The 23,734-nt window shown below is 31.4% G+C and overlaps 1 protein-coding gene across 2 annotated transcripts in view; it reads left to right on the top strand.

Annotated features, from left to right (window-relative positions):
• Window positions 1–23,734, top strand: part of Hcf (Host cell factor) — a 188,344-nt gene that overhangs the window by 33,405 nt on the left and 131,205 nt on the right. The window contains exons 4-5 of one of the 2 annotated variants that reach the window (XM_035371276.2): window positions 2,295–2,486; window positions 14,436–14,584. In XM_035371276.2, coding sequence (XP_035227167.1) covers window positions 2,295–2,486; window positions 14,436–14,584 — 341 coding nt within the window. The remainder of the gene's footprint in view (window positions 1–2,294; window positions 2,487–14,435; window positions 14,585–23,734) is intronic. The other variant, XM_035371277.2, reaches the window with a different exon arrangement.

Genomic DNA, 23,734 nt, shown 5'->3' with positions numbered 1-23,734 from the left:
CCAATAACTGAATGCTGCAGATCATCACAGTAGTGTGCTGAATGCTGCAGTCGTTTGTGAAGTAAAATGTTTCCCGATTTAGATCTAGCAAAGAAATAGTAGTTGATCAAAAACTTCTGCCATTCTTACCAATATAGCAAACATTTATCAAAAAGGCCTATTAATATTTTACAAAAATCTACCTTCTGCTCTGTTGATGAAAGCAATGAAAGTGATTATAAGTTGTATCCAATTCTTGAAAGTTATTTTAATAAGGTAAAGAATAAAAAAAAAAAGTACTCTTTTGTACTTATAACCACCTAATTTAGTTAGTGATTCAACAGGTCAGAATATTTCAATGATAATTATTAATAATTTGAGTAAGTTAAGTATTCCTTCATCAAACTGTTTCTTTCTGTGCAGATAATGCACTAGATATGACTGCTTGTCGATAAGATTCGGTACTTTTCTGAAAAATACCTAGAAGAATTAATTATTACAGGTTGCCCATGTCACCTTATAAATTAAGCAGCAGAAAATGCAACTGCTACATTACCAATAAACATAGATCGAATTTTAACGAATGTAGTCTATTACTTAACCCAAATGGCATAACTGCATTTATCCAGTTTTGAGATATATATGATTTTTATAACTTTATTGTTTCAAATGTTTTGTTTTCTTAGTTACCTTAAGGATTAAATTATTATCTTAATCAATGAAAGTTAATGAAAATTTAGACTAAAACAATGAATTATGCTAATGTCGATAATAAATGCTGTTTTAATGCAGTTCCTGTATAAATGGTACATCAGTGGGTTAAAGAAAGTCCTAAATGAAAAGAGAGTTAAAAAAACTTTTAACAGCTTCGTATGAGAAAAATAATAACGGGTATGTGCACGCGAGTTGGCTGTCTCTTGGTAAAGGATTGAAAAGGCTCTGTTCCCTAGAAAACCAAACTGAAGGGAGGAATACATTTTTCTCAATAAAAGAATGTTATTCATTTTTTCATCTCGCGTTTGTAAAACTTTTTTTTTACTATCAAATGTTTCTGACTTTGAAGAATTAAATATGCAAGTACAGTCTGCATCACTGAAGATTCACATTCTGAGGAAAATGCTTAAGATATTGTGGGAAGGACATGCCAGATTTGTCAAGCCTTCAGTAATAATAATCAGTTTTAAGACTTGACAGAAATTCCCTATCACCATTTGGAAAATCAGAAAGGAGGTGATTTGTGTATTGAAATTTGTATTAAAGACTTGCTAAAAAAGTTAAAATATGAAAGAAAAGAATTTTTTTGCATCTGTTTGACATAATTTTTAAACTGCATGTAATTACAACATCAGAAATTTTTCACTGAAAAAGTGAAATATTACATCTGGCAGAAATTTTTAATTTAAAATTAAATAATTTTTCTTTTAATAGTGTCTGATATATTTGTATAAATTCCCATTTTTTCTCACATAAAAAAAAAATAGAACAATGATATAGTGAGGAATGAATTGCAAAAAAGATTTACGACCCTACCCTGTATTGGGAGGAATGTGTTACAGTCTAAAGATGTTGGTATGAATGCTTTGGTTGATTTTATAGGAAAGTGTACTGTAGTAGGAATTCCTAAATAGGACAGGATCACTGAGTTCTGAAAGCTATACTAGCCATGCCTTATAGCAGTATGGAATGTGAGCACATTTTTGTCTCATCCAAAAAAAGACTAACTTCTGCTGTAACAACACACTTTCTTGAGAATATCTTGTTTGTCAAATATAAAGTGGATAATAAGTATTACAAAGCTGGATTTTCTGATTCCTTTCTAATAAAAGCAAAGTTAACTACTTTGAATGTGTTAAAAAAATGTGATTTTTATTAGTACAAAGTTGGCAGGTATTCACTAGCATGTTTTCCCCCCTCTTATAGTAAGAAGCTTCTCCTAAAGTAGTTGACTTAGGAATTTAGGAGCAAATATTTTAATCATGTCCATATTTGTTCTAATATCTTTAAACAACTAGTCTAGCTCTATAATAGCAATTATTTCCTTCACCATCTCCTTTGTTTTTGAATAACCTTAATTTTTTTCATTAATGGTCCTTTAAGGTCTTTTTAAAGTATTTAATTTTCATTGGCAGAAATGTGCACTAACCCTGTAAAAGTGCTTCAGGTTCTCAGTTCAGCTATCAAGAATAAATTGATATCAAAAGTGCCAGGTTACTGCATTATATGCAAGTATACTTATTATGTAGTATGAATTTATTTAAGTGATATTATATCAAAGGTTTTTAGTTTTTTAAGTTCATACTTTTTATACTATCTAGAAACAATGAGTTGGTCAAAACCAGTTGTTCAAGGTCTTTCACCTCTTCCTCGGAGTTTACATTCTGCAACATTAATTGGGCATCGAATGCTTGTATTTGGAGGTTGGGTCCCTTTAGTGATGGATGATAATAAAGCTGCCACCCATGAAAAGGAATGGAAATGCACCAATACCTTGGCATCTCTGAATTTAGGTTAGTAAAATTTACATTGTTTTTTATTTGACAGTATGTAATGTTCTTGTTATTTAAATGCATGTATGGCACATATGTCTGCCAAAACAGCTTTAATTCCATGAAAATCATCTAAATATATTGTATTTATATAACAGAAACATAGAGAAATTCAGTTTTCTGCACAATATTTTTTCTAGAGGTACATTTATTTCTAAATTACAGGCAAGTTTTGCAGCAGTCCTTACAAGTGCTTATAAGTCCTTATATTTGAAAATAAAATATAAGAACCCTTATAGGTGCTTACTTTTTCTCTTTTTTTTTTTTTTTTTTTTTAAATTGATATGCATTTTTTCCCCGTACCAAAGTTGAAGCTAAATAAACAACTTTTCTTTTCTTCCTTTATATAGAACGTCAGATGGTGAATCATACTCCTAAAAATAGCTCTTCCCCTTTCTGTGCATTAACATAAACTTTGGTGCGCGCAAGTACAGACAGGTGCACGTCATTCTATTGGTCACAAAATTGTGAAAGTGGTAGAAAATTCTGGTACATTCCGTATTCTTTTCCTCCCACCCAAGACTACACATGCTTAGATTTATCAAGATTTTAATAATTTGCATTCTCGTTCCATGTGATCAGTTCATATTCCCATTTATTATGATTGTTATGCTTATATTATGAGCATATGTGTGGATATTTATAATAATATAGTTGCAGTAACTGCTGAAGTATATATAAACTTCAAAAATGGGTAAATGTGGTTTAAAGTAATATTCGGAATGGCTTAAATAAAGTGAAAGTAATCAGAATAGTCAAAATGATTTATTATTATTATATTTTTATTTATTTATTTATTTTAATTTTTTCCCCCAATTTATTTTACGGTACAAAAGATGGGAGGTCCTCCATTTTCTCCACAAAATCTCGAATATTGAAGCCATTACAGTTCGCAGACAAACAAGCAACATTTCTTTTTTTTAGTCACTTTCCAATCTTAATTTAATAGGACTAAAAGTTCTATTCCAGAATTTTTACGCAGTCTGTTCAAAATTAGAATGAAAAACACCCCAGATTGTAAGTCTTTCTTTTCCTTTATTTAGTTCTTTATTCGTCGAATACCGGCAGCTGTTGATTTCGATTGCGTTATATCAGGTATGGAAGAAATACAGTGCATGTATTGCGCTATTAGATTTGTGATATTTTGCGGAGATAATTAATTTTTCTGTTTAGTCTGAGATTTGTTTACGAGCACTTAAAAGAGTTTTACTATGCTTGCTAAGCAGAATATTTTTCAGTTCCGTTGGGCCATTTTTATATGATGCACATATCGAAATGTCAAAAGCATACCGTATTTGACGGCATATAAGACCCACTTTTTTTCCTAAATTTGGTTTCAAAAAAGTTACCTGCGTCTTATACGTGAAGGTAATTGCATTCAATAATTATTTATTTGGCTTTTACGAAACGTGAGATCTAAAAGAAACCACGCTATTGAAACTTTTTTTCCTTGTGTGTGGCCGTCTAAATAAGGGTGCGTCTTATATGCCGTCAAATACAGTAATTTAGCTGAAAAATCTAAAGAACGGCTACAATCTATGCCCTCCCCCCTAGGCTCCTCTTTTTCCAGTTACTCTCAACTATCTGGAATTTTCAGATATTCAGTAATTTTCTGGTATGCGGGCTAGTTATAGGCTTTTACTGTTAAAGGATGACTGCGTGAAGCAATTTCCCGTCTTCTGATTTCAGAAATGTTCCTCTTGTTATTTATTTTTAGTTTAATTACTTTGCCAGCAATATCTATTAAGGGAAAATTGTTATATGATAAAAATTTAGAAAACTTTCAAAATTTTGATTTAAGTTAAATTATTTAAACATTAATATGAGTGAAAAAATAAATTGTATTTATTATTAGGTACCAAGCGGATATAATAAATATGGCTTATTATTATTTATTTTCTCTATTTTGAACTGCAATTTCACCATTAAATCTTGTAATGTAGTTAGTTCTGCATAATTTTTTCCCTTTCATTGTAAACTAGTTCTGTAAATTGAACTGTTGTTTAAAATTTTAAAAAAGTAATTGTTTTTCATGGTTGAGTAATGCTCTTTCTCTCTTAATAAATACTGAATTTCTCATATTTTAAATTACAAGTCTAATTTTTCTTTTAAGGTTTTGCAGTCGTGTACAATGTAATTAGACGGGTGCTTATTTTTTTCCTTAAAATGTGCTTGAAAGCGTGCTTATAGTTGCTTATTTTTTTACCTAAAATGTGGCTACTAACCCTGATAGAGTTTTTTGGGGACAGGGTGTACTACTTGGAGCTATCTGGAGCTCTGTATCAGATGGAGTGTCACCAAATTTGACAGAGAGAATAATGACAAAATGTGGAAAAGAATTTATTAAAAAAAGTTACTGGTAAGGGAAAATATGACACTGTTCTAGTCTACACAGCTGAAAATTTTCATGAAACATAGGTGAAATTTTAAAATGCAAATGCTTGGTTACATAAATGACAGCAACATTAGTTATTCAATGTCTCCTTTTACCTCAGCACACATTACTTGTAAAGTTATTTTATCTTCAAGAATCGTATGCAACCTTAGTTCTTCCTGAATTTAGAAATTGTAACAATCTACATAAATACCTTCTGTCAAATAATTCATTGCAAGGCATGATTCAGAAGTTTGAAGAAACAAGATCTTTAGCAGTTTGTTTTGGTAGGTGGTATAAAACATTGTCAGAACAGACAGTTGATATGGCGACTGCAGTCGTTGACAGCACCCATAGGACCATTGGTTACCAGTGTCTAGAATAGTGTGACAGTTGGATTGGAATCTTTCAGTGCTATGGCATTCTTCACTTCTACACATACAAGATAACCCACATGCAGGAATTAAAACATGATGGTTATAATAAATGGGTGGCATTTGCTGTGACATTCCTCACCAGAATAAATGTTGGCGATGCTTGACTGTCTTAAATGGGACTTTCAACACTCACAGTTTTTGAATTTAGGCATTTGAATATTTCCATGCAGTGTAGGAAATACTATTGTATTCACCAAACGTCCCTGTTTGGTATGGCTGCACAACAGATTTCATCAGCAGATCTTTCTTTTTTTGAAAACATTATTCTAACCAGCAGATCTTTCTTTTTTTTTGAAAACATTATTCTAACACAATGTTTCTTAACCTTTCTAGCGAGACGCACCCCATTGAATCTGAAAATATATCTCCCACACCCCATTGAAAATTGAGTTTTAATTTTTTTAGTCTAGAAAAATACATTTTTTGCGAAACTTATTGTTTATAGAAAAACATTGTACATTTTATATAAATACAAAACAATATTATTTTTATTAATGACTAGTCTGTTGTTGTTTTTACATTATTATACTGGCAAAGCGAGGTTCTTTTTTGAAAGACATATGCGTAAGTCACCACTTGCATTTAAGCGATTTCTCGCTTTAGATTTTATATGCAAAAACGATGAAAATCCCATTTTGCACAAGCAGGTGGTAACAAAGGGTAAGAATAACTGCAGTGCTCCGTTCACCAATTCTGGATAACATTGTAACTGTGAACACCAGAATTGTTGCAATTCTAATTGTTCGAATTCCATTTGAACATGTCCACTTGCTCGCATTTCAATAAGTTGATCTTTTTTCAGATCACTATCATCCATCAAATTTAAGTCAAATAGAAATGGATCCAGTTTCCATCTCTGAGTTTTGGTAATATTTCCGGTAGAAAAATATCCATTGAATGATTCTCTCAATCGTCTCAAATGTATTACAATGCGGGTATAATTGTATTCTTTTCATTTTTCGCAATAACAGAATCAAGCAAGGGAAAGTTTGCAAAATTCCCCTTTTCTACTCGACGTATCCAAATTTCTCATTTTGCGATAAGATAATTTTTCACTAGATATTAATATATTTATTACCAAATTCTTGCATTGATAGATTCAATTCATTTAAATGGCTAAATATGTCTGTTACACAGGCCAGCCTCAGCATTGCATCATAACTCTCAAAATCTTTTACTAAATAACAATTTTGACTAGTCAGTAATTGAATAATTTCCTCACCCAATTCAAAAACTCTGTTAAGCATGCGACCTTTAGATAACCATCGTATTTTGGTGTGATATAGGAACACGGTTATGATCAGCACCGATTTCTTCGCAAAATGCACGAAAAATGCGATGATTAAGCGCTCGTCGTCGGATGTATTTTACTATATTTACTGCTGTAGTTAGATGTTGTTTTAAACTTTCTGGCAATGCTTTCGACGCAAGTGCGTGACGAATCAACATGCAATGCGTTATTATAACTTCCGGTAATTCTCTTTTCATGTGTGAAAAAATCCTGAATTTTTGCCTAACATTGCTGGGGCTCCATCAGTGCATATTGAGCCAATCACATTCATAGGTAATTGATATTTGGTAAAAAAATCTTTGATGCGATTGAAAATATCAATTCCTCTTGTATTCACCTCCAGTGGTTCACAAAATAGAAATTCTTCTATCACCTTTTTTTCCTTCACATACCTGACAAATACCAAAAGTTTGTTTCAATTATCAACATCAGTTGACTCATCCAGTTGCATGCTTATTTTTAGTGGACTGATTTTTATGTCTTCAATTACTTGCATTAAAATATCTTCACCGAGATCTTGTATTCGCGATCGTATAATATCATTCGGTAATGGAATCTGTTGGATTTTTTTATGTGCTTCCGAATCTAAAACTGTTTTAGCAATAATTAAAGCAGAAGGTTTAATCAACTCTTCAGCGATCATGTGCCACTTGATATGACGCTTCTAATAAAGGTTTTTGAATTGCTGGTCGACACAATTTTAGGATAGTTCCACTGGTATCAAACCGAGCCTTCTTTGACTTCAAGCTGTTCATGCTATGCGCTTTTTCGCCACCATGCACATTGTTGAAATGCTCTAATAACTTTGATGGTTTGAGATTGCTGTTTAAAAATATTTTGGAACACAAGATGCATTGCGGTCGTTGCATGCCATCTTTTTCGGTTGCGCAGGTAAATCCATAACCAGCATACTTATCGTTCCATTGTTTTTTTTTTTTTTTTTTTTTTTTTTTTTTTTTTTTTTTTTGACATAGTGGGCTTCACTATAATCGATTTATTTAGAAATAATGTAATATAATAGATATAATGTTCTTACATTTGTAATATCACTGAATTCTATTCGGCTTGAACAGGCAATTAAGAATCTATTAGTCTCAAGAGGTTTCTGAACAAGTCAGAATACACAATACACATGTCGCAGACACAATAGTTGACTCTACCTAACACAGTCGCAGTAGATGCAGATACAAATCTGTGAATCCGTAGATTTCATTGGAGTAGCACATGTGGAACTCAGCTCATGCGCAAGCTGGGATAACGTTCTCCGCTTGTATCGAGGTTTCTCGAAGGTCATGCTTGTATTCCCACAAAGTTTTTTTTTCTTTTCGCCGTCACCTGGCTGCCTGTTCGCGTTCATTTGTAGCGTTCCATGCCTTTTCGTAGTGTAGCGTATACGCCCATCGGCACCGGCTCTTTCTTGTGTCTTTTGCCGATAAGTGAGCTAAGTGCTACCAATTTTTATGAGCTTTAGTATTGGGGACACTACTGCAGATTTCAAATCTTTTATTATAAGAAATTTAATGAATGATATTTAATAATTTTTATGGTTAGGTAGGGGCTTCTCCCGCACCCCCAAAAATACATTCCCGCACCCCCGGTTAAGAACCACTGTTCTAACAGGAAAACTCTTCTGTAATGTTACGATGCAAAGGTATCATAATATAGCTCAAGCACTCTAATACAGCCTTGACTGGCATTTTTCAGACCTCTTCCAGAAGGTGCTGAAGAAGTGCTTTTATTGAGTAAAGTGCTGTTGTTCCCTAAAATTTCTTCTGCGATTCGTTTGCTACGTTAAAGTGGTGTTGCACTGAAATTTGTTGATAGTAACTTTCGGAACTATTCCCCCCCCCCCAGTATCATGATTACTTCCTTTACAAATATGGTGGCACTGTAGCTGATAGACCAAACTAGAGGTGGCTATCAGTAGTGTCAATTTAAAAACAAGCAGGTGTACAATGTCTTGGTAATAAAACTCGGGGATCATGGACAGAAAGAAATTTGATTTTGTGCCACAGATTTGCATCATTGTTGAATGATTTCATGGGATGGAAAAAGTAGTAATCCATAAGTGCTAGGTTTGGTGAGTTAGGTGGAGGGTACAGTGACTCCCAACCAAATTGCTGAATGGTATCTGGTTTTCCTCACTATATGTGGCATTTGTGTTAGAGTACAGAATTCCTTTGCAATTAACTTAATGATGGCTTCTGCTGCTATGCATGACGTATGCATTGCAACTCCTTATGAGTAAAGGTTCGCAGAGATGGTGTGCAGTAGTGTGGTAGCATCTAATGCAAGACTTAGCAACTTGTCTGCCAGATAAAAAGACTACTCCACAGTGTACGATCTTGGATGCAGAAGTAGTCTTGAGTGTGAGGTATAGAGTCACATAATGATAATAAATTTGTGGCATGTCATACTGGATCCACTTTGTCATGAACACTTGACCAAATATAGGTATGCTGTGATACCAAGACTGCAACAACAAGCAGACTCACTCATTTTTTCTTTTTGGTTGCTGACATTGTGTGGGGTACTCACTAGTTCAGCTAGTACACCTTCAGTATTCAGTATAGGTAAAGTTTGACTTATTGATGGTGAACTTGAAGGCATTTGGCAAGTTTATTATACGTTTCTCTGCTGTCTTCATAGCCTCATTTTCCAACATCTTTTGTTTACCCCTTGTGGTTTCACCTGTAATACTTAGATTTCCCAATCTGAACTTCTGGGTGGGTTTGTTCACTGCACTTTTTCCAAATGCCGAACACATTCGACAACTTGATGCAACTTCTAACAAACCCACTTTAATGTCATGCAATAAACAACCATGAGCAAGTTACTTCAATACCTCCATTTCTCCTTCATGCTGGATGAGCTGTAATTGCTGTGTGTAGTATGTCTGTATTAGTGCAAATCAATGGTTACACTTAGCCTTCATCGCTTTAACCTTGTACGAGTCACTTCATTTCCTCCCTGCAAGCACTTCATCAAATGGGACATGAAAAATGTCAGAAACGTTTTTAGTTACCTGGTAAATAAACTAAGCAAGTAACAAATTTGATTCATTAATAATCACTGACTGCATAATGAATTCTAAAAGAATGGCAACTCTGTAGTCTCATTTATCTCATGATGAAGAGTAGGGTGTGAAGCTCAAAACATATTAGTGGTTGCAGGGATTGGAATTTCCTGGATAAAAATTGCCCACTCTTGGAAGAACTGTTTGAGACATAGGAAATAAAGTTGTGTGGACAGTTGGGCAAGATAACAGTCTTTAAGGTTGAAGTACTGAAATGTGAGGAAATGCTTCTGCTATAGCACCATTTGCAACTGAAAAAGAATCTTTTCCCCCAAATTCTGAACTAAAATCACAGTTAGACCCAAAAAACAATAGCTTTGTTGAGGATGAAACACTCTGCCTTCGTAAACTAGAATTAATATGTTTCTTATTCTGGAACTGCAGCTATGCCATGTTGTAGATGTTGTAGGTCTGTGATTTATAGTTCTTTGGAGCAATTCAGGAGCAGTCTGTGAATACTGTACATTTAGCATAATCGCTGCTTCATTTTCAAATGTACCCAAGAGGGAGACTATATATTTAGGTGACTGTGTGATACTGTCAAATAAATCCATTTTTGTAATAACTTAGGAAATAATTTGGAAGACAAACCCAATGACTTCTGCAGATGGTAAAATGTCAATTTTTTTCTTCATTTAAAACTGATAAATCACTTCTGAATATGATAATTTGTCATAGAGTGTGTGGGGGGGAAACCTAAATGTAAAGCAATGTAAAATGGATGCATCAGTTGCACATCCAAAGCTCATTTTTTGATTTAATTCTGCAACCTGTTATATGAATTAAACAGACTCCCAGCTGTAAGAAAAAATTGATGAAAATAAATAGTTCTTGATTCTGGAATTGTAAAAATTATGAGCAGTTCAAGTTTGCATCCCTCTCTAAACCTTTTGAACCATTTCCTCTCTTTCTGCAAAATTTTTCCTAATCCATTTGAGATTTGTAATAGCGTGTAGTAAGACTGGTAATCCATCCTGCAAACCTTACAGTATATGCAGGGTTTATTGGAACTTCTATTTAGGATAAAATCCAACCACCATACTGTACCCGCTACTAGCCGAAAGATCCATTGACCTCGCCAACAAATATCTTTTTATTAATCAAAATCACAAATACAAATCATTAAATTTGCATTTATACAATAAAATTTTACATAAAATATCCTATTTAGGATCACAAAACTATAATCAATCATTTTTTATACAACTTGTATTTCATAAAAAAATTGGATCATTTTCTTTAATAACAAAAATGATTTTATAATTGAAACAAAGACTAAAAATATTCTTTTCTTACAAGTCCAATAATAACGAAACTAAGAATCATATTAATAACTTATTACAGTTTCAAACAAAAATACAAATCCTTTGCATATTTATTTAATAGGACCATTAACCATAATCAGTTCTTCTAATCAATAAATCATATTATCTTTTTAGACATTCATAAGTTTTATCTAGACTGGAATGTCTAGAATCTAACCCAAGTTTATATTTTTTATTGGCTTCCATACAGTTTATACATTCTGGATCTTCCTTACATTCCCAATGATTGTGTCCTTTTCGAGCACATCTAGCACTTCTTGGCACTTGAATCGCCTAACAACATTCAAGTACTCTTTAATTGATATTCGAAACCATTTCAAGTTAATTTTCCCTTGATTTAATACAGATTTGAATTTAGCAGGCTGAACTTCAGCCACCCAATGCAACTTATTATTTTTTGCTTTAATTGAAAACAAAAGTTCAAAACCTCCATTTTAAAAAATGTGATTTTGTTTAATCACTGATTCTTGAATCTCTTTCTTTTTTAAATCAGCTTCTATATTATATAATATTATCTTTGGATGTTTCTTTTTTGGAGCCTTTGTTTCAGCATCTTGTTTCAACAAAATATTTGATCTTATTTCATCCTCTAAAATTTCAACTTCTTTATTTACACATTCTATAACAATTCCTCAGTTGTTAATTTTTCTCACATTTTTTATTTCAATCTTTAGTTGAGCTGGATCTATTGTTTCAACCACCTTCATTTTCACTTCTTCAGATGAAACCCCTTTCACCGTAGGATATAACAACGCTACGTGTTCTTCTTTTTTCTTAAATTTATCCTTCTTTTGATTCAATTTCTTTTCAACTGTTTGTTCTTGAACAATTTCAGCAGACTTTTCGGTTAAAGGTTGTGGTTTCTTTATCAGTTCTAATTTTCCTTTCAGGTTCTCTATTTCTAACTAGTTCACTAATAAGTGAACGAGCTTCCTCAATAAGTTCTGATTGAACAGCAGTCTCTGCCTGCACACTTTCATCCATTTTCAAGCACTCTATATGGAGTTTGGATTAGACCTCCCCCCTTAGAAGGAGCCCCCAGACCACGACAAGGTCCCAAACTCCTGGGATGTTTTCTTCAATTAACTTATAAAAATTTGCATGTAAATAAAATACTTTCACTAAATAACACATCCAATCACTTTATAAGAGCTAATAACTTCCCCTGGGGAAATAGTGTGTAGTAAGTAAATTTGCACAAAATGTGTTATTTTCAATAGCATTGATTTCAAGCATGATTTCTTGAATTTATTCCATTGGTACGTACCGTACTGTTAGCAGTGTTGTAAGAAATTCTATCTTGAAACTTTAAGATCATAATCTGAAAAGTTTTTGTTATTTCTTGAAGCTCTATTGAAACTATGACTTAAACGTCACATACCATAATCGAAGTCACTGGCGAATTCATTATACAGTCAAAAGTCGTTAATTCGGACACTCTTAATCTGGAATGATCTATAATCCGGACCTCAAAGCTTTAAATTTTCTGCGCATGCGTCGCGTAAGGCCTTTACGGCTGAGAATATGCTTGTACGCGTGTGCAAAATACGTTTACGAGTGCGCATTTAATGTATAACGGACAGTAAAAGCTAAGCTAAAATTATTTAATTATCTATTTCAGTTAATGTTGCAGACTGCGTTGTTCCTTAATCTTCGAACTGGATTCGGCTTATTATTTTTTGCAGACTGTTAGAGCAATTTTATAAAAGTAAGCTTGAACTTTTGATTATGTCAAATAGAATTTCTGATATATATTTACTAATATGTAAAGGATCTACAAAGCGAAAGTATGTTTCGAAGTCTATTAAACAAAATGTGGAATTGCTACAAAAAATGGATAAAGGCATATCCTTTGTTTATCTTTAAAGCCGCGGCGTCGGCCGCGCAATGAATTGGAAGTTGATCTGTCAGCACTATCCTTATCTTCAGAGCAAATGTTTTTATTTTATTTGGCTTATAATTCCTTACTAAATGTAGTATATCATCTCGATGTACTCCATCTTTGATATGATTTAAATCAAATTCCTCGTCATTATAATTCGCTTCCGATAGCGAAGAAAGTAACGGAGGTTATTGAAAACGAAAAAATTTTGATTGACAAATTAGTCGGTATTCTCGACACCGCAATTATAGGACTTGAACAGCGGAACTTTGTAACTGAACAAGAAATTATGTCTGTTTAAAGAATTAAAGAGAATGTATTATCACATAAAAAACGAAGCAACTTAAACAACTTACATTGAAAGAAATGTTTAATAAAGTAAACAAAGAAATATTAAGCTTTTTTTTGTAAATTTTGATACCCTTTAGATCATAATTATTCTTTATTTCATAAATTACGGTTTCATATTTTTAATTTTCTAATTTCTGCATGCCATCTTACCAGATTTAAATTGATGATCTATAATCCGGGAAAATCGATAATCCGGAATCGCCAAAGTCCCGACGAGTCCGGATTAACGACTTTTGACTGTATATATGTTCTGAGAATTACAGTTTGCCATAGTCTTTTAAGCTTCATTGGCACATTCAAACTCAGAAAACATTAAGATCGTAATCTGTAAATTTTTTTTGTGATTTCTTGAAGCTCCATTGAAATTCTGACTTAAATGTCACTACCATCATAGCATAAGTCACTGGAGAATTCACATTATAAATGCTCTGAGAATTACAGTTTGTCATTCTAACTAGCTATTCTATTCTATTTTTATTCTAAGCTTCATTGGCACATTCAACCTCAAAAATTTTGGAGGATTGCAATCCTGAAAGGCATAACTATTCCTGGAAAGATAATCTTGCATGTACTGATATCTGCCCAGATGCTGTGAGAATTTTTAAGTTTGCTAAAAAAAATTCTGAATTTCCTTTAAAAAGAAAATTTATTGTCCATTTTTATTTTTAAAAAATGCACTTTTACCTGAGTAGTGAAACAAACTACTGCTTATTTTAACACATGAATAATAATAATAATTAATATAAAGAAGTAAATAAAAACACTAAAGTTCTTTACCTTTCTGTGTCATATGTGATGCTTTTCTAAGAATGGCCTGGCAGCACTTCATGACGATAAAATGACCTCATTTATTTCTGTTTGAATGGTCAATTTCATTTTTATATGTTAGTGTTAGCTTAAAATTGGAATTTTTTAGCTATGTCCTTATTCCAAATTTTGATGTTGTGTGAAAGGTCTTGTTACCTAGCAATAATGTTCTGTTGATGTCACGGTAATCAATCTTTGAATTTCTTCCTTATTTATTACTTTGTATGAAAGTCCTGTAATATCTATTTTATATTAAGCTATGGTTGCATAAGTTATTAATTTTTTAAATAATAATACTTATGAATTTCATAACTAGAACTTATTAATTTATAATAAATAATAGTAAAAAGCTATAATCTTTCAATAGAAACTATGACTTGGGAGCCACTTGCCATGGATGGATTCGAAGAAGCTGTTCCCCGAGCTCGAGCTGGCCATTGCTCTGTTGCCATCAATTCCCGATTGTATATATGGAGTGGACGAGATGGGTATAGAAAAGCTTGGAATAACCAGGTGGTGTTTATCGATCCAAAGTTTTCTAGTTTCTCCCCGTCTTTTTTAAATAGTATCAGCCAGGTGTAAACTACTGACTCGATGAGTAAGAGTTATTCAAAATTTAATAAATATAAAATTGTTACCCCCTTTCCTGCTCTGTAAATTAAGTCTAACTTCAGTTATTTAAATCTTCATGATTTTTTGTATGCATTGCACAAATTAAACAAGTATTTAAAAATGCATCCCCCTCCTGGTTTCATTTTGAAGTATAATTCTTTCCCATTTGTAATTTAATAATTTATTATTTTCAGTTTAAAGATATAGTCGCAATGAATTTCGAAGTATTACATTTATTTAGATTTTATTTATTGCTTACATTTATTTAAAAAGAAAAAGGAACTGAATCAGATTTTCATATGAGTCAGTAGTCTGCTTTTGTTGAATTTTATTATGAGTAAGATTTTTATAAAAGTATTGTAAAAATATTGATGCAGTTACTTTTTCTGATTCCTAGTATTAATTGAGGCTTCTTTTTCTGTTAGATTTTTTAAGGTCTTTGAAACAAGCTTTTTTTATATGAAGGAATAATTTCTCGTGAGGGGGGACCTTATTCTTCCTTTATTTTTGTAACTATTGGTCCTAGATAGAGATATTCATCTTTTGTCGTATTGAAATTTAAGCTATGCTTGTTATAAAATGTAAAATTTAAAAAATGTATGAATCCTGTACAACCAAAAAGTAGCCAAGATATTTAATTTTTAAGATCATATTCAGGGGCTGTACAAAAATTGAAGAGTAAAATTTTTGCATTTGTATATAACTAAAAGTAAAGTACCACTTTTGAAAAAAGGTGTCTGCTGTTAATAGATTAAGTGCTAAGCATTTCTATTCAGATTACCATGAAATTTTTTTGGAGGGGGGACGGAAAGAAGATCTTTTGTGTATAGAATTTTAATGGAATACATATTCTAGAAAGTGCTGGGAGGCTTCAGTAATGTTACACATACAATCCGTATTTCCATAAATAAAAAATATTTCTAATTTAATGAATTCTTTGTATGATTCTTAGATAATGATTCTAAAGCAATACAATTGTGTGGGAATGTTAATAATGTACTTACAGCATTGCTTTACAGGGTTCATACCATGGAGTTAGGAAGTAAGATGGAGTCGCCCTAAACAAGTTTCTCCCGTACCCTGCTCTGAAGCACCGGCGATCCCTACGTGGTGACCAAAACATTGGGTCATTTACCATTGAGTTCTATGGTATTATACGCGTTCGGATGTAAATATTTTGTAATTACGTCGTAAATATACATATAAATGTATATATTTTCTTTTTTTACAACACTTCAGAGTCCTAAGTATGTGAAAGCAACGTATTTTTAAACAGCATTTCATTCTGAACGGAATTAAATGCTATACTTTTCACAGGTCAGTTTTCTCAGAATGGTTTAATTTGAATGAAATATTTTCACAAGTTTTCGTTAATTATATTAGAAAAAAAAATTAAGGTAATTCGATTTTATTCGGTTAAGGTACAAAAATTAAATCAAAGTTTATTGTATTATTAATATTAAAATTATGCATTATTTCTTTTCTCTTTATAGAGCTTCTTCCTAAAATACTTTCTTAAATATGACATGATTTTTTGGCTTCTGAGGCATCTTTTAAATCGAAAAATGTAAGTCAATTTATAATTAATGCTCTATTCGGTTTATTTTAAATTAGAGAATTATTAGGAATTAGCGAAATACTTTAAATAGTACTTGACTTTCTCTGAACATTTCTGAAAGGGAATAAAATAAGTTTTTTTTTTTTTTTTTTTTTTTTTTTTTTTTTTTTTTTTTAAAGTATTATTTAAAACTTGTAACTGAGTTATTATAAAATGTAAGGGGAATAATCTTTTAATTATACTTATAAAATTTTTTTTTTTTACTCTTCATTTCAACAATACATATTCCAAAACTCTTTATTACGTTCTTAAGTGCGCATCTCATAGCATTTGCTTTACAATACCTTTTAACAGATTGCTTTCCAATACGAACAATTCTTGCTTAAATAGTTTTATAACGTATTTGTCAACAGGATTTCAATTTATGTTTATAATTCAATATTAAGGTTATTATATATTTAGATAACATTTATAATCATTATAAATTAGATACATTTAATCATTAGATTTCTTCACAGTACTTTCACAGTTGTTTATAAGTGAATAAATTCTTCATTTCAAATACATTTATAAATAATTTGATGAATATTTAAGTATTTTGTCAAAGGCAGATACATGCTTTTTTTGCAAGCACATGCATAAATACCCATACATATTTCCTTTTTTTCATTTCCAGCATGTGCAAATCTTTAATTTCTGTGCATTCACTATATTTTTCGTGTAAAGTAATTATATTTACATTTAGCCATCAAGTTTCAAACTTTTCAAATCTTGTAGAAAATAAATTTTGGCAGATCTCTTTTAGCAATTTTACACAGTTTAATAATTCTTTGATAATATAATAAATAATAATTATCCAATTCACATAATTAATCTTGATTGCCTTACTCTGCATAATAGCTTCATTTTTTTAAAACAGTTAAAACAACTAATTTATCTAAATTCACTTACCTGAAATTTAGCATACACCCGAAAGTTTTACATAAAAAATATATATGAATATAATTTGCATGAAAATTATAAGTATTATTTTTAATACCCACTCAAAGGTCATTTTTTCTTCAAAATTCCTCCACAATGACATTAATAATTCTTTGATAATATAATAAATAATAATTATCCAATTCACATAATTAACTCAGATCGCAATCTTGATTGCCTTACTCTGCATAATAGCTTCATTTTTTTAAAACAGTTAAAACAACTAATTTATCTAAATTCACTTACCTGAAATTTCCATACTGTGAGGTAATCCAGAAGGTAACAATATACAAAGTATGTTGATATACAAATTTATAACACTTTTTCATGTCTTGAAACTTTCAAAAATAGAGGACCACTACTCAAGTATATGTATTGAGTAACAGAGATTTTTCATTCATAATTTTTTATTACATTTAGTAATCAGCTAAACATGTTGCTAAATAAAATTTTAAAAAAGAGAGAGAAAACTTTATTTTTTCCCTTAAAACTAACTCTATTAATCACTGACCATGAAATAAGATAAGTTTTGTGTACAACTGACGCATAGATACTGGGTTATTTACAACATTTTTGCAAAAATAAGAGTATCTTATTTGCAAATATTGTTTAATAATTGCTCTCATTAAATGTTTCTTTCATGCGAAAGTGTCCTTTTTTCAATTTCCATGGGACTGTCGTGTGTCGAAATACTATCAGAATCTTGTCAAGCGAGCTTCTGAATGTAAACAAAGAACACTCCATCTGGTGACCCAAGCTTCAAAGCAGTGCTTAACTTTTAGTGCGGGTTAGCCCCTCCTCCCTTTCCTACCTCCATGGTTCATACAGTCCTTATGAGTCCTTAAAAGTGTGTAGGTTTATTTGGACTCAATTTATGGTCCTTAAAAGTCCTTAATTTTGGCCAAAATTGGTAGATCTTTAATTTTAATCTGAAATTTATATCTATGTATGCGAGTGTCATTTTAGAATGTAAATTTGTGTTTTGGAGGAATATTTTTGGCGATTCACTGATAAACATGGCTATGTTTTGAATGAGTTATAATTTGTTCCTGTTTCTAATATAAACAGTATGATACTCGAGTTTCCGGGCAAGAAGTGAAACGTAAGCATTTCAAAATTATTTCATTCCTTCTAATGAAGAGATCCTAAGCAACTTTTTGGAATGTGAATTTGTTTATTAAACGGTTCTAAATATGGTGACTAATCAACATTTTGTTGATCAATTTCTATAGATAATTTTTAATTTGGAGATCTGGGAATTTTTTTAAACATTTATAACATTGATAAATTTCATTAACCCGGGAGAAGTCATGCGGGGCACAGAGTCACCCCATGCGTCAAAAATCAACAATCCTAACCGGAAATATTTCATTTTAATGAATCATCCTTTTAGTATCCTCCTGTTTGACACTCCTCTTGGAATGTGTATTGTTATTTTTGCTTGTTTTTCTTTTCTGCGAGAGAAGCAATCGTTTCTTGGAATCCATGAGGGAATGGGGTGACTGAGTCACCCCGTGTGACAGTTACTGCTTCGAAATTTTCATTAATAGAAGTTTAGCTTCGTGCTCTCGAGTGTTTCCGTTGTGGTTCTGTTGGATTATTTGATAGATAATGGTTTACAAACGTAAATTTACCGAACAAGAAAAAGAGATGGAATGTATTAGATGAAGTTGAGTCTTCTGAAGGAGAAATTGATCAAGATAGTAAAAATTAATCTGATAAAGAAATATACAGTTCTCACAACAGCGAAAGAGAATTTGAGCAGACTGATGAAGACGACGGAAATCCTGATTTAGTAAAAAGTATTTTTATTAGCAAAAATAAGAGTTTGGCGGAATGGAAAACCAAATCAAAAAGTGAAAAAGGTCTTCTCAAATTATAATAACTCATTTAGCAGGATTAAAAGAAACTGCACGCAATATAACGGAGCTTCTAGAAAGTTGAGAATTGTTTTTCAATGCTAAAATGGTACAATCCATTGTAGAGTGTACAAATATTTATATTGAAAAAATATCACGACAAATGATGTGGAAATTAGAGCACTTTTGGGGCTTTTACATCTGTACGGCTTGCATAAATCGTCACAAAAATACGCAAGATTTGTGGGCTACTGGAAATTGAAACAGGCATTGCAATTTTACGGAACACAATGTCATATAAAAGATTTAAATTTCTTCTCAGGTGTCTACGGTTAGACAGTGTGACCAATCGTGAAGCTCGGAAAAAATTGGACAAACTGGCGGCTGCGAGAGAATTTTTTACCGATTTCAATGAAAATTGCCAAAAGATATACCTTATTGGTAAATATGTTACTATCAAAGAAAAATTAGAGAAATTTCGAGGGCGGTGTTCCTTTCGTCAATATATACCCAGCAACCCATCGAAGAATGGAATCAAAATATTTGCCTTAGTAGATTCAAGAACTTTCTGCAGCTATAACGTGGAGATATACACAAGACAACAGTCAGAAGGTCCCTTTAGATTTGAAAAGTCTTCATTTGAAATTACAAAACGCCTGTGCACCCCTTTGTTTGGGCAGAAATGTAACAATGGATAATTGGTATACGAGTTATCCTCTAGCAAAAGAACTTTTGTCAAAGAAGTTAACTGTTGTAGGAACCCTGAACAGAAACAAGGCTGAAATTCCCACCAAGTTCGTCCAAACAAAAACTAGGAACTGTTATTTATCTATATTTGGGTTCTAAAAGAACACAACAATAGTATCGTACGTGCCTAAAAAATCAAAATGTGTAGTTTTGTTATGTACAATGCATTGCGATGATGCCATTGATAAAAGTGATGATACGAAGAAACCAGAAATAATTTACTTTTATAATGCAACAAAAGGTGGTGTAGATAAAGTTGATGAAATGTTATCGTTATATTCGACATCTTGAAAAACCAACAGATGGCCGATGGTAGTCTTTTACTGTGTTGAACGTCACTGCAATAAATACCCGAGTTGCTTTATTCCCAACAAAGACCCCTCCCTTACAATATGGAAATAGTAGAAAATTCCTAAAAAATTTGGCTATATCTCTTATAACAGGGCCTTACATAGAGATTACAAAAAATATGTCAATGTTTCCTCAAGTGGTTCATGAAAGCATCGATAATGCGACTTCTAGTGTATCAGAAGAACGCCCATCAAAGAAACCAAAACTCCACAAAGGCCGACGTGCTATGTGTCCAAGATCCAAAGACAATAAAACTACAATTTCTTGCAAAATATGTGATCATTTTTCATGTAAAATTCATTCTTCTTATTGTTTGCCAGAAGTGTATGTTAGCTTCTGACTCCTGATTAGGTATATACATATTTTGAATGGATTTTTTTTCTTAAATATTGAAATAAGTTTTTTAAGTAAAGAAGTATAGTTTCTAAATGAAATATTACAATTATTGTTTATAATCTAATGATTTCTATAAAATATATAACACATTTTCCTAATGAAACTGATTGGGGTGACGCTGTCACCCCGCGCGATCTCCAACGTCAGTGTTGGGTGCGCGCCTTCTGCCGGGTTAAAATAGTGGTAATATATTGAAATTATGTTTAAGAAATAACATTAAAATATAACATTTTTATTTCTCACTATCATATTATAAAGTGATATTACTTTCACTTTTGGTAACTTGTAGTACAATATTTTTTATATAAAAAATAAACAAGATTAATAAATGCTATAAAGCACAATTTACGAAACAGTTCATAGCAAAAATGAAGTAGCTATGTAATTAAGTAAAAATATTTTCTTTTTAATTTTTTGAAGTTTTTTCCCCCATGTAATTGTCTCGGAATATTCATCAGTTTTCTCTTTAAAATTAATTTTACGTTTCCCCTTCCCTCTGATTTTTTCTTTTTTTGTACAAAATATTTCTAGCTTTTTGCTCTTGCAGAGTTCGTAGAGTTAATTTTTCTTTAAGATTTTAGGCATTGCACTTTAAGTTTAGAAGGATTTGAAGGCAAGATTTATAGACCTATGATTCTAGAAGATTCCAGAAAAATGTGACGAAATGAAAATATCTTCATGGTATTATTATGTAATGGATATATTTTACAGAAAGCTTCTAATGAGTGTCTTACTTTCTTGAGAGCTTTTGGAAAGATAATTAAAATATAATATATAAATATTTTACTTCTGACTCTAGAAATCTTTTTCTTAACATTTTTATCTTCCTTTTATTTTCCTTTTTATTCCTTTTATTTTATCTTCCTTTTCACTAGACACAAGCATGGACTATATCAAAAACACTTCTAATCTTATCCTATGGAAAGTCATTCATAAAAAGGAAACTTCCTATTAATAAAGGAATTGAAAACTGACAATTTAAAAAATTTATCATGTATGTCTCAATGCATCGTACACAGGATTAGCGCTAAGCATTTTCCTATCTAATGCAATCTCCGTGGATACTAAATTCTGCTGTCTTCCTAAATTTTGCTGCCAGTGGTCCTGAATTCTAAACGTTTTGCCATTTCTATATTTTTCAGAATGCAATTAAAATCTAAAAATTTTGCCACATTGGTTCTGTAACCATTCCTGACCATATATCATTTCATATTTATTCTGAATGCTCATATTACTAAAGAAATAAAATTATCAGCTTCTTGTATACATTTTAAATGCATTTTTTAGAATCTCGAATTAAATACAAAATTTTTTAAATGAATGGAGAATGTATTGAAGAAGAAAATTATTCTTCAAAGATATGTACACTTATTATTATGTAAATGAATTACTTGCTTATGATTTGAGCCTGTACTATAATGTCCTCTGTGGAAAAGTAAACAAAATTATCAAACAAAGTATACCAAGAATAATTAAGAATAAATGTCCTCTGGGATTTATTGAATAATTAAGTGAATTTGCTACACAATACAAGTAATACCATAATTAATTTACCTCTTAGCGTAGCCAAAGTACATTATGCGGATAGACTGGAATTTTCTTGAAACACACCTGGAAAAGTCAGGGAATTTCATTCTCTTGTATGAGTGGCAACCCTGTTACATTACTAATCAGTGACATACATTATATGTCTTTGAAACTGTGAAATGTTATTAGATTGTGATTTGAATAGTGCTTTAAGAAATATTAAAAAAAAAAAATAGTGGCCATGTAAATCTCAAATGACTAAGGCTGTCTAGCAAGTTATTGCCTTTCATTAATCCTTACTGTGGTCACAAGATAAAGCACAAAATTGTAAAAATTAATGTAAAACATCAAAATTGTAAAAATTAATGTAAAACATATTCTTTGTATCTAGTGAGACTTGATACAAAGTAACTTAGCACTGATGCTTTAGTGCTTATTGGAACCTTAAAGTATATTAACTGGGTTAGAACCCCAGGAACTCTACACGAAACTACGATGCTAACTGCGTCATACAGACAGAGCCTAAGAAACATTCAAAAGTTGGCATTTTTTTTTTTTTTTTTTTTTTTTTTTCCCTGTAGAAATCAAAATTCAGAAATCTCATAAAGATATCTGAGTTATGGATTTTAAATTCTTCTATAATTATTTATGATTTAAAATATTTCCTTCGGTAATATTTAAATAGATTTATTAATGTAGTAGTTTGAGTAATAAGAGGAAAATTTCTAATTAAATAATCGTGTTAATTCAGAAAAATTTGATTGTAATAAGTTTTTTTAATTATTCAATTTTATATATTATGGATTTTATGTTAAATGTCATTAAATTAATTGCATTGAATGTTTAAATGTGAAAATGTTTATTTGTTAATAATGTCCACTGACAAGTTTTGCTATAGGTTGGACTTATGCCAAAGCAGGTGTCCATAGTTGTTAATTGTTAAGTGAAGTGTAGCAAATAATGCTAATATTCATTGCTTTATAACAATGAAAATTTATAAAGCAATGAATATTGTTATCTGTGAATTGGAAGATTGGACTACTGTGCAGATAAGATACATACCCAGTTGGTAGTTTGGCAAATGGAATAAATGCACTAGTTCATTGTTGTTCATGCTGAAGTTTTGTAAAAATAGATTTAAATATTTTTGCAGAAAATTGTTTTGTCAGGTAGCAAAATTGCTCTTAAATTTAAGAAAAATAAATACTATTTAAAAAAATTACCCACAGTAAGTTTTCCCTGAATTTAATATCTATGCTTATTCTGCTATTTTATTATGCAGTTGTGCATCTCGATTAAAAATTTAATAAAATGCCTAAAAATTTGTATTACTAATGGTTTTTAGTTAATTTTTCTTTACCATATTTTTCATTTTTTGACTTGAAAAGAATGTTTACGAATGCTAGTTTTAGTAACTTATCTGTGTTTGTAGCAATGTTTACTCATTTTATGGCAAATAAACTGACTACAAAGTGCATTTATGTTAAGATAGTGCATCTGTGAAGCTATGAATAAATAAATTATTTCACTGGAATGTATATTCAGAAGGAAAATTTTGTGGAATTTCACAACCCCTGTTTACTATAAAATAAAAGCCCTGATGCATGCACAAGAACTGTTAAATTACTTCTGTAA

This window comes from Stegodyphus dumicola, chromosome 5, assembly GCF_044657685.1.
Source record: "Stegodyphus dumicola isolate Sdum_Otavi_A_Nest chromosome 5, ASM4465768v1".
In the NCBI taxonomy this organism is placed as follows: Eukaryota; Metazoa; Arthropoda; class Arachnida; order Araneae; family Eresidae; genus Stegodyphus; species Stegodyphus dumicola.
Note: the sequence above shows the minus strand (reverse complement) of the source record. Positions and strands in the feature narration are given on the sequence as shown.